General features: G+C 36.0%; 1 protein-coding gene and 1 long non-coding RNA gene across 2 annotated transcripts; both read right to left on the bottom strand.

Annotated features, from left to right (window-relative positions):
• Nucleotides 1–327: 327 nt before the first annotated feature.
• Nucleotides 328–2522, bottom strand: LOC148918138 (uncharacterized). Its single transcript, XR_016125842.1, has 2 exons — nt 656–2522; nt 328–515 (listed from the first exon to the last, which is right to left on the bottom strand). It is a non-coding gene; the product is annotated as an uncharacterized LOC148918138 (long non-coding RNA).
• A 6876-nt stretch (nt 2523–9398) lies between these two features.
• LOC103329707 (F-box/kelch-repeat protein At3g06240-like) lies at nt 9399–10784 on the bottom strand. Its single transcript, XM_008232204.2, has one exon. It carries the CDS (start codon nt 10782–10784, stop codon nt 9399–9401), a length of 1386 nt encoding a protein of 461 aa, XP_008230426.2.
• Nucleotides 10785–11762: the final 978 nt, after the last annotated feature.

The following is an 11762-nucleotide window of genomic DNA, read 5'->3' as shown; positions in this document are numbered from 1 at the left end:
GATGATGGCGGCATCGCGATGGTAAAGGGTTGTTTTCACTTTCCATGTATTTCTATCAATTGTTTTAATTTTATTTTAAAGGGTAAAATTGGAGTTTCAAATCTAGCTAGAACAAAAAGTTTAATTTCTTATAAAAAGAATACACGTGGCAAATTTTAAATGAAAGTATCACCAGCTGACGTGGTGATACCGTACTATTCTATAATTTCTCCTAAGAATGGGTATATGACTAAATATCACAGTTAAATTTGTACGGATATTAGATGCAGCTAAGCTTAGTTGGCAAAAAAACAAAAGAAGATGCAACCAGCTAAATGGGAGCCAAAGTAAGAAAAGAAGCACAATATTGTTTCAATGCCGAGAAAGAAGCAAAAGCAATAAGTTGGCATGAAAGCCATAGTAGTATGAAAGTATGTATGTGATGTATGTAGACTCATGCCTCTGCAGGAAGAGGACCGCTAACACTGACAGGATTGCTTGCTTGACGATTCATCCCTCGCGCAACCGCCTTAAATCTACAGTAATAAATAAAAACAGAATTGAGGAGAAAGGCCAGCACATGCACATCAGAACCCAACATATATATATAAATATAATCAAACACTTGTATAGTTTCTGGATCTCTTTCTGGGTCTTGTAAAAGAAGTGCACTTACTTGTAAATGTCTGACGGTTGTATGTCTAATGGAATCACCTTCTACGTACCGGAAAAGTAAAATTCAGAGAAGGTAGTGTTTGATGAGGAATAAGAGCTTTTGGAGCGAGTGTTTCGAATGATACTTATTTTTTTTTTTTTTTTGGTCGAAAGTTGATATTTCATAAAACAAGAACCTCACCTAACACGGGGAGAGCCTAGAATTACAACATCAGCAATCCAGTGAGGAAGCACAACAGAATAACTAATCTGTGATATCACATGAACAAGAACACCAAGATTGTCCCAGATGTTGATACCAACAGACAAACAGAAGTTACAACATACAACAACAATTTGAAATAAAACAGCAAAATGCCCAATTGAACAACTAACAAAAGATAAGCTTATCAGCCACAGATCCACCACCATAACCAAAACCCTCAAATCCGTCAAAAGCCGAGAGTACCGGAACCATGAAAAAGGAAGGAGGTGGTGCAAGCACCCGAGCCGTAGCACTGCCGTGGCTCTACACAACTTCCGAGATTTACGCGAGAGATCGCGTTTCGGATTAGCCGCAATATCCAATAGACACAACCAAGTCGAGATGGAAGAGTGAGGGACCCCTGCTCCACCAGATTCGAAATCGACGCACCTAGAAGATAAAAACGGCCAATCGGGGGATAGCCAAAGGACATCTCTGAGGGGAAAGGTATAGTGAAGATTTGGGGATGCAAACAGGGAAGGGGGCATGATGCCACAGAAACGAGCAGGTGAAGCTCGAAACACGTCACCAGCCCTCGAAAGAGAGAGCTACGGACTGAGCAAGATGGGGGTTCCAAATGCTCCAAGACAGAATCGTCGAAAGGCTAGCAAGTTCCAGTAGAGTGGGAGGGGGGAGGAGGACTCCTCCTCCCCCTCGCAGAGATGGAGCGGCGCTAGATCTAGGGTTTGGTTATTTGGGAGAGCGGCGCTGTGAAAGACTACAACCCTGTTTCGAATGATACTTATACTCGCTCTGCGTATGGCCTTTGAAGAAATTGGACTGGCGCGTTCACATTCCGTGGACTCTTTACAAAGACATCATGGGGCTCAGGTAGTCAAATAGCTATTCGTTTGTTACAGCTCATGGCTTTTGACTGGCGTGGATAATAATTTATCACATGTTGATTTCATCCGGTTCTAAGCTTAAGTGGGATTGGTGATCCCGGGCCTACCAAAAACACCTCATTATTGGTGTTGTTAGGGGAACCCGCGTCACGATCGCGTCCGCAACTCGCAAGAGATTGCCCAGCCCAACCCCCACGCCACTGCCCAGTGTCCAACCTCTCTATCTCTCTTTTGCTCCCTTATATACTCCCACACTCACACCACTACACAACCAGATTCACAGATCCACCATGGCCACTGGATCTTCATTCCAAACAGCCATAGCCCGTTCGAAATTCAAAAAAAAAAACAAACACCACAACGAAGTCACTGTATCATCGTCCCAATCTTCTCACCACCCCAACAACATCAATGGGTATGTTGAGATGGGACGAATTTTAGGGCATACAAATATGGGTGGAGAGAAAATGGAGAAGAAGAGGAGATAAAAATTTTGAAAAAAACTGAGAAGAGGAGATAAAATTTTCGAAAAAAACTGGGAAGAGGAAAGAAAATTTACGAAAAAAGAAAAGAAAAAGAAAAGTAGACAGAAGAAGAGGAGAGAAAATGGAAAAGAAGAAGATGAAAGAGATGTAGATGGGAAGAAGAAGAAAGTGAAGCAGAGAGGAAAACAAGGAAAGAGATGGAGAGAGAAGAAAAGTAATAAATAAATAAATAAATAAATAAATAAATAATATATATATATATATATATAAAGTCCTAGTTCAATCAAACATACACCAAACGTTGTACTAGTGTTATCCAGTTTATGCAATGCCAAGCCAATTCAAGGCAGTACCAATATTTAGTCCAGTCCATGATAATCCATCATGATCAAACGACCCCTAATATGCTCTGTTGTATTAATACACTAATTGCATAAGGACATATGGTGTGGCTGTCTTTTAAAAGAGAGAAATGTTTACATCTAGATTCAATGGTAACCCGTTTTAGAAACCAACTCTCTTTTTTGTTTTAAGAAATCGAAATCTGAACCACCGTTCTGAATAAAAATAAAAATAAAACTTATGCACCATCGTTCTAAGAAGAAGGAAGAATGGTGCAGCCATAAAACTATGTTGTTATTTTTCGATTTCTGAGAAGAAGGAAGACTGGTGCAGCCATACCGTTCGATTGCTGCAGGTTCCAATTTCTTGTTTAAGTTTCTTCAATTTTTGTCTTACTGCAATTTTTTTTTTTTTTTTTTGCATGATTTGCTTCACTTTTGGGGTTTTTGTTGTGTTTTAAGCTGTGAGATGGAAAGGGTTTGATTCAGGTTTGTTTTTATGTAGCATTCTTGCATTTTCTTGTTGCAATTAATACATGCTGATTTTATTTCTTAATATTTGGGGTGTAGAAGTTCATTCAATTTGGGTATATTATTAATGGATAATATTTATTGCTCTGTTCTTTTGCTATTTGTTTTACCTTACAATTTGAGTATATTATTGCTGGGGGTGAGAACTTTGGATTTTATTTTTGGCATATGTCCTCCCCTGAAGGTAACTTTTGAGCTGATGGGTCTTATAGCTTCTTTGTTTTCACTTTATTTCCTTTCATTTGATATGCTCTTCAAACTTTTATGGAACTGCAGTGTGTCATTTGGATTCCATGGAAGGAGAAGGAATGTTGTGGGAGATGGATGGTAAATCTCTTTGAGCTTGTTTCTCTAATGTTTTTACGGGTTCAAGTTTGTCTGGCAGTGTATTTGCAAGAATGGAAGACAACTGTAATTTGGGTTGGATTTCTTTAGGTTCTTTTTCTGGTGCCTAGATTGAAATAGCTATTTGTTTAGTTTGGGTTGCTGTATAACGACATTGGCTTCTTGTCATTTGTTTGTACTTTGGCCTCGCACTTTCTTAGTGTTGTACTACTACTCATTGGTGAAAGTGGTCCACTGTTCAATTTATATGACTTACAACAATTCTCTACGAGAAATTCTGTAAGAATAAGAGAAAATAATCATTGCTTTGTAATCTCAACGTTTCTTCCAACTTAAAAAAGAAAAGGTGGTAGAATAAAAGCATGATCATATAGTCATGATCATTAACAACAAATGATGACCATGAAGTACATTAATCAAAGAAAGTAACGAGAGTAACAAACAATGGCCATGAAGTACATCAAGTTTGAATCAAAATAAGTAGCAATTTCTAAGCGTAAACGATTCTTGCATATGCACCCAAAATTATACATCAAGTTTAGTTAAATAATTAAATAAGTTAAAAGTAACTGAAAATAATTATAATTATAATTCAAAACTTGCCAATGCATTTTGAATTTACTTAGTTTGCTACTTGAAAACTTGGAATTCTCCTTTTATTGATCTCTTTCTTTCAAAGAAAGAAAGTTGATTTGGGGTACGACATAATGAAAACCAAACAAGTATGACTTAACAAGGCTTATTTTGAGCACAATATGGGCCAAACACATAGACAAAGATTTGAAGCAAACTGATCTGACTTGCAGCTTCGTATGTATAACTACTTATTTATTTCAACCCATTTTGCTCCTTGGGTTTCATTTTGAAACAGGCAATGATCATGTTCAGATATTCTTTCAATTTTTCAAACGCTTGAACAACTCCTCCAACTGCACTTATAAACAATGTTTTGACGTACGGGCAGTGGCGGATCCAGGATTTGAAATCCAACTGGGCGAAACTCACATTAAAAACTCGAGGTTATGAGTGAATCTTATTAATAAACATAAAAATATACACTAGTATGAGGACATAATGAGCCTTACCCTTGAATGCATCTCCATATATAAATAAAAGTATAGCGAAAAAAAACTATTCTTTTTCTTAAAAAAATTTCCAACAAATTCTTTATTTTCTTGGGATTCAAATTGTGATCTGACATAACAAAAGATAACCTATTTAATCCAACATCCCAACAAAAAATCAAATAAATTATCATAATAGCATCAATGCCTTTAATCAAACATTAACATACCAACAACAAATCAAAACATCTCAACAATACCAATATCAAATCAAACATCTCAACAAAATTTCAAAAATCAAAGAGGAGATAATTAAAGAGAAGATAATTAAAGAGTAGAAATTTTAGGTTATGCATACATAACATATGGCTTACTTTTTGGGTGGGCATTGGTTTGTATGTTTCACATGGGTTAGCCTATTTTATATGGGTATTTTTTATTTTTGAAAATTTTGGGGTAGGCAGTAGCCTACCTTGCCTTAGGTATAGGACCGCCCCTGCGTACAAGGATGAGTAAACAACTAAAAAGCTCACAAACCAAACGACCTAAACTAACCCTAAATTTGAGACAAGGATCACCAATTCCAAAACCAAGGCAAGAGCTCCAAAAAGGATGCTAATGTTACTCATGAATTTTGCCAAATTTGGATGAAGGGGAGTGTAGAGTATGTATATATGTAGAACCAATCAATGCGCCACCGTAAATGATTAGAACAACAATAAGGATCACAAGAGTCGGGTAGTCTATGTCAAATAGAGATGTCGTTATAGCTGCCTGCTTAAGTTGGAGGAACACGCCTAGCATGGTGATGAGAGAAACTATATGTTTATGCAATGCCTTTACTTAAGGCTCTTTGCTTGTGCTGTTACAATTAATGAGAAAATGTTATTGGCTTTGCAATAAAGGATTATTTATATTATATATGTAAACTTTAACTATAAGAAAAACTATGATGAGCAGTATTTATCAGAATAAATAACAGATCATAGCTAGAAATTAATTAATCCGGAGATATACACTCCTAGCTGCTATTTTCTTCCATGCTAGTGAATAATAGATCTAGAACTCACATCCAATATGAACATAACTTTCTTTTAATTGCATAAGAAATGAAAACCAAAACAAAGAGAGGTGAAAGGACGATCTGAAAGAAAGAGACACACAGAATAGAAATTAAAAAATGAGGTGGATAATTGGAGATTATGAACGACAAGGAATTACTTCCCAAACTGAAAATGGGGCGGAAACAAGAGGGAGCTATGAGAACTCAGTCCAACATGGAAAAAAATGGACATAATTCTTGGGAAGTAAGAAGGGAAGGAGGTCTCCTAAATAAAAACAAAGAGTAGAGAGGGTATTTTTTCCACAAAGACCGACCAAGCACCTCAACCACCAAAAGTCTTTCTCATGCAATCACGCGGGCTTTCATATTGATATTATATATAGATTTTCTTTTATGTGGACGGTCGTATGATATGTATTTTTAATTATCTCTCTCTACTTTCCTTTTTATTTTCAATGACGTCTACACGATAATAACACGTGGAGCGGAGGTACCCCAAATGAAATATCCAGTACCTCAACTTGATGGTTTTGGAGACAGATTCTTCTCTATAGGAACAATTTTTGTACAGGGACGTAATTAGGACTAAAAATTTGGGGTGGCCAAAAATTAACATGTACCAAACATATTAGAGAAAGAAGAAAAAAAAATACAAATTTATAAATAAACCCAATCCTAGACATGTATTTATAAAAAAACCCAAGCACTATTTAAACATAGAAACACACCCAAAATCAACCCCAAAGTCAACTTTTTGGGTGTGTTTATAAATGGGTTTTGAGTGTGTGTAATGATGGGTTTTGGGTGTGTTTATATGTTTAAATAGTGCTTGGGTTTTTTTATAATTTCAACCCCCATTTTGAGTGTTTTAGTAAAACTCCCAAAAAAAAATGTGTAAACTGCATTGAGAACAAAATATTATGCAACAATTTAAAAACTGATCATTTGTAATATTTATACTTGAAAAAAAAATACTCATTTTGAAAGTATATTAAATATTTTAAACCTTTTTAGGATTTCGCAACTAAATCTTTTCTAGTATAGATATATATATATATATATATTTTTGTAATTTTTGTAAATGTCAATAACTTGAGATTATTACTCATATGGGAAGGTTAACTTAAGACATACAAATTTCTGTCAATATTTTGCGTAATATTACATTGACTTACCAAAAAATGGGACTTTTCCCTAGAGTACTTACGCGTGTTTCTTTTTTTCTTTTTCTTTTTAATAAAGAAAAATAAGAAAAGAAGCACAATATTGTTTCAATGCCGAGAAAGAAGCAAAAGCAATAAGTTGGCATGAAAGCCAAAGTAGTATGAATGTATGTATGTGATGTATGTAGACTCACGCCTCTGCAGGAAGAGGACCGCTAACACTGACAGGATTGCTTGCTTGAGAAGAAAGGCCAGCACATGCACATCAGAACCCAACATATATACCTCTTTCTGGGTCTTGTGAAAGAAGTGCGCTTACTTACTCTTGTAAACGTCTGACGGTTGTATATCTAATGGAATCACCTTCTACGTACCGGAACAGTAAAATTCAGAGAAAGAAGTGCTTGATGAGGAAGAGCTTTTGGAGCGAGTGTTTCGAATGATACTTACACTCGCTCTGCGTCTGGCCTTTTTGAATTATTGGACAGGCGATGTTTGCATTGACCGGTTTGGAGTGGGTGTTTTCAACATGGGTGATTAAGTAGTCAAAATGCGGTGTATCAATGGCCAATTGCATAACGACATGTGGCATGGCACTATTGCAAGTGAACGAAACTTGCTGGTGAACTTGGCCTGTCACTATTATATGTGAACTTGGCTCCCGGAACTGGTGACTAAGAAGTGTTTTGCAAGGTGTATTTAGAGAGGAAGGTGACTTGCAAAACGACATGTGGCCTGGCACTATTGTAAGGCGAATTTTCCTTACGAGAGAGAGGAAAGGAAAAAGCCCAAAAATGTGGGCCATATGTTTAGACGTCAAATCAATCATGCCATAACTCAATCAGACATTCAATTGTTCGTCAAATTCACTTCATGTACAGAGTTTTCAGGTTAAAATGGAAAATATGTCTTAAGGTGATTTCTCCCATCAACCAAACAAAACACTCTTACTATGTATATATCATTTGAATAATCTGAATCATATTTACATCATATTTTTAGTAACATTATCACATTTCATTGTCAACTTTTCTTTCTTTATTCAAAGTTACTTAAAATGACATTTTTCGATCCTTTTATTTTAGCGCTTCTACTTGAATTCATATCTTAAATCGAATGCAAGTGAAGTAGTGACATGGGTTCTAATTAAGTTCTAAGGGTAGCTTGCATTCATAATCTGACCATCAATCTTGTCCTTTAACTAAGCTAACCATCAATAATTAACCTGTTCAATAAGTAGTGCCATGTGCAGTTTCAACAAATCATCAACGTTTGAAGAGAAAAATTCAATTCAGGCATCTCAAATCTGCAGTGTCTAGTGAAGTCTGCGTCTTGAGACCTGCAGTTCAGTGAAGAGACGAAAATTAGTAACCAAAACAGTTTGGCAACATTGACCTCTGCCATAGGTGGACCTATCTCACTAGAAAAATCATGGAAAGTTCTAATTTCATTTTCATTTTCAACATTTAAGTAAATGGAGTAATATATTACTTTCATTTATTTTTATATTACTCCATTTACTTAAGTTTACAATGTAAATAAGGAAATATCCCCCATTTGGATTCAAATAAAAATGCTAAAAAATCAAATTCCCACCAAATCAAAATATGAAAAATCGGTTTTAGTGCAAAATACGATTTAGGCTAAAAATAATGGCTCATTAAGTCAATATATACTTCATACTAAAATCCCATAAAATCAAGTTTTCTTATTTGATGTGTAAGGAATAAAAGCCGAAAAAAATTATCTTGAAAAAATGATTATTCCAAAAAACCATTTTTCATATTATTTTGCACATCCGTTAAAAAAAAACAATTAGATCCGTTTCTGCATATCTCCCTAATAAAAAATTGTGTCGTCTCTGCAGAGTAGGAGAAAATGATTGTGTCGTCTGTGCTTAATATCGGTTGGGCCTAAAGGCCTCCATTATTATTAAAGCTCCCAGCCCACGTTGGAAAGTTTAAAATCAACAGGTTTAATAATATTTAATTTTGGTTTTTAACAAATGACTTTTAAAATACTTATCAATTTTCTTATAACAATTAGATGTTATCTGCATACATGAGTTAGACCAGTTGACTAGAACAGTAATTCAGTCTTTTAATTTGAACACCAAAAAGTAAGTAACATCAAGTAATTGGTTTTACCTTGAGCTTTGCTATAAACTTAAATTCCAATTTATTACTTAGAATTTTTTTTTTTTGGTTCTGAAGTAACAGCAAGTAATTGGTTTCTTTTTTTATTCAAAGTTAGTTATGGTGGTTGTCTTTTTTAAAGAAGCGATATTGGGAAGGAGGAATCGAACATATGACATTGGACCACGTTTTTTATCCTTCTCTTTTAGTGCTTCGACTAGCATTCATATCTTAAATTGAATGCAAGTTCTAATTAAGTTCTAATTAGGGTTGATCGGCTTGCACAATCTGATCATCAATAATTAACCTCTTCAATAAGTAGTGGTATGTGCAGTTGAACAAATCATCAACCATTGAAGAGCAAAACTCAGTTCAGGCTTCTCAAATTAGTAACCAAAACAGTTTGGTGTTGCTCAACAAAATAAGCATAGCAAGATATAATAAAATGATATTCATTAAGTACATGTCATAATCAATAATCAATAGAAGTTTAGTCTCAATTAAACCTTTGTATTCTCAGCCCTCCTCCTACACAGCTACTTCAAAACAATACCTTGTCAACATTGACCTCTGCATCATCTTCCCCACAGAGAAGAAATTTCTCTCCCCAGTCTCTGCCTCCATCAAATCACCATATTTTCTTAGAGAAATATAGCCTCCGGTATAACTGAACACATTGACGGGCATAAGATCATCACAATCGCTCATTGAAGATGATCCAACTTGTACGGCTCTGATAACGCCACTATCCACATGAAAAAAAACCACCATATTTTTAGATTTTGTCGAAGTAATATCTCTGAGAAAGATGCCATGTTCCCAAGCACCTACAGAACCAGGCCCAACACCATGGAAACGAAAAGGAGTCTCCCATGATTTCATGCAATAAGGATCAAGATCGATTTGTACTGCGTACTTTTTTTCCCACGTGAAGTTTTTGTAACTTTTCATCACCCATATCTCAATTTGGTCATGGTGATGACTGTTTTTAGGTGATGAAATTGCCGTAACATCAACAATGGCAAGACGTCCTCTGAAATTAATCAGGTGAAGAACAGAACGCTTGCCGAAGTCTGGCAAGTTGGTATGAGGAGTCCATTCGATCTCTTCCCTTTTGAAGTCGAAAGAAAGTATTCTGAATTCAAGATCAGAAGAGAAACCATTAACTGGCCAATGCATGTTTCCATATGCAGACACACAGTTTTTGCTGCTTAGACAACAAGAAGGTGGAGGAACTGAGGATATTTGTCTCCATGACGATGAGGAGCCTGTGCCCAGCTCATACATTTGGGCCACCAGGTCGTGTTTTGGGCCGGGTCTAGAAAGACGAACAATCTTGTGGGTGCTAGTCATGGCATCGTATCCCATACCATACAACTCATAGTTCCAGCGTGGCGGCAGGGCTTCATAGAAAATGGTGGTTGGTGGTGGTGGGAGGTTTAGAACTTCTCCCATGAGAGGACTGACTAGGAGGAGTAGGGCTTGATCATTTGTTGTTGACTCTTTCTTGTTGAACAAAAGCAAGCCGTGCAAAACAAGCTTTAGATTGAATCCGTTTCTAAGGGAGTTGGAAATGTCAAAGGCAAATTCGCTAAAGGGCGACAATGGATTTAGGGCTCGCAAGGTGATTAATTGGGAGTTGGTAAGAACCATAACGTGAGACGGGTCCAAATCTTCATAATTGGTGGTAGCAATATATTGTGAATGCTCGTGAGCAAAAGATGGGCAGTCGACTAAGCTGCGCAAGGTCTTAGAGACACAAAGCAAAGAAAACAGTGATCTTGTGGGCAGCCTCGAAAGGATGTCCAGGAGGATATCCAATGGGAGCTCCATCAACTGCGTTGTTCTCTCGCTGCATTGCAATTGCTTCATCATTCTCTTCTTGCTCCTCGGAGGCATCGATGCCTCCTCCATAGTCCTAGCTAGCAAGCCTCCTTCCTTCCTAAAGCATCCGCGATCAGAAACAAAAGAAGGAGAGAGAATGTGTCGTCTGATGGGTCATGTGTTGTGGAATTGAAGAGTTGGCTTTATATGTAAAGAGAGGTTTGACGATCTATTTTCCTACCAAGAATAGGAGGCTTCTATTCTATCCTTGTCAATTTTTATTTATTACAAGTAACTTAAATAGTAGTTGGAATGATTGGATTCTTTTGTTTTGATTTACTGTTACGCTTGTTTTTTGAATAATATAGATGATTTTATCTTGATTACAATTTTGAGTAATAACAGTAGTCGATTATGAAATGTTTCTTTTAAGGGATTTGAATGTTACCAGCTTTACAATTGCATGCTTTAGGTTAATCCAACTTTGGCTGAAGAGTCAAATGCAAATGCAGGCGTCTTTTTCTTCAACTCATAGAAGCTGCCAAGTTCAAAGAATGAAAGGGATTCTTCATCTTGTTTCACTCGTTCTTATGTTGTATTGACTTTCGAAGGGGAGACAGAGACGGTTTTATTCTCTGCGAATTTCAGTTTTAAAATTCCTTCTATGATTATCCAAACATGGAAAATTGTAATTTCCGTTATTTCCTAAATTCTATATACAAGACATCCAAACACTGAAATTTGGGATTGACGTAATTTCAAATGTTGTAATTACAAATTCTATGAAAATTAGAATTCCTTCATCCAAACGCACCATTAAAGTAATTGAGGTCGTGTTTGGTATCCTATTTAAGTAGGGAATTCAAAAGCTTTGTTTTTTCTTAAAAAACAAGAAGTTCTAAAATTCATTTTTTTAAACTTCGATTAAAACAGATTTTTTGAGTTTCGTACTCAAATTCTGTTTTTAAGTTTAAAAAGTTGGATAGAATACCAAACATGCTGAATTTCTATTATTTTTATCGGGAGTAATATAAACATAGATAGTTTATGCATGATAAAATAATACAC

The sequence above is a fragment of the Prunus mume genome, linkage group LG4 (assembly GCF_029339155.1).
Source record: "Prunus mume cultivar Tortuosa linkage group LG4, ASM2933915v1, whole genome shotgun sequence".
In the NCBI taxonomy this organism is placed as follows: domain Eukaryota; kingdom Viridiplantae; phylum Streptophyta; class Magnoliopsida; order Rosales; family Rosaceae; genus Prunus; species Prunus mume.
Note: the sequence above shows the minus strand (reverse complement) of the source record. Positions and strands in the feature narration are given on the sequence as shown.

Bases quoted from the DNA above. Each gene is read 5' to 3' on its own strand.
- LOC103329707 (XM_008232204.2), bottom strand. From the start codon at position 10,784: ATGGAGGAGGCATCGATGCCTCCGAGGAGCAAGAAGAGAATGATGAAG.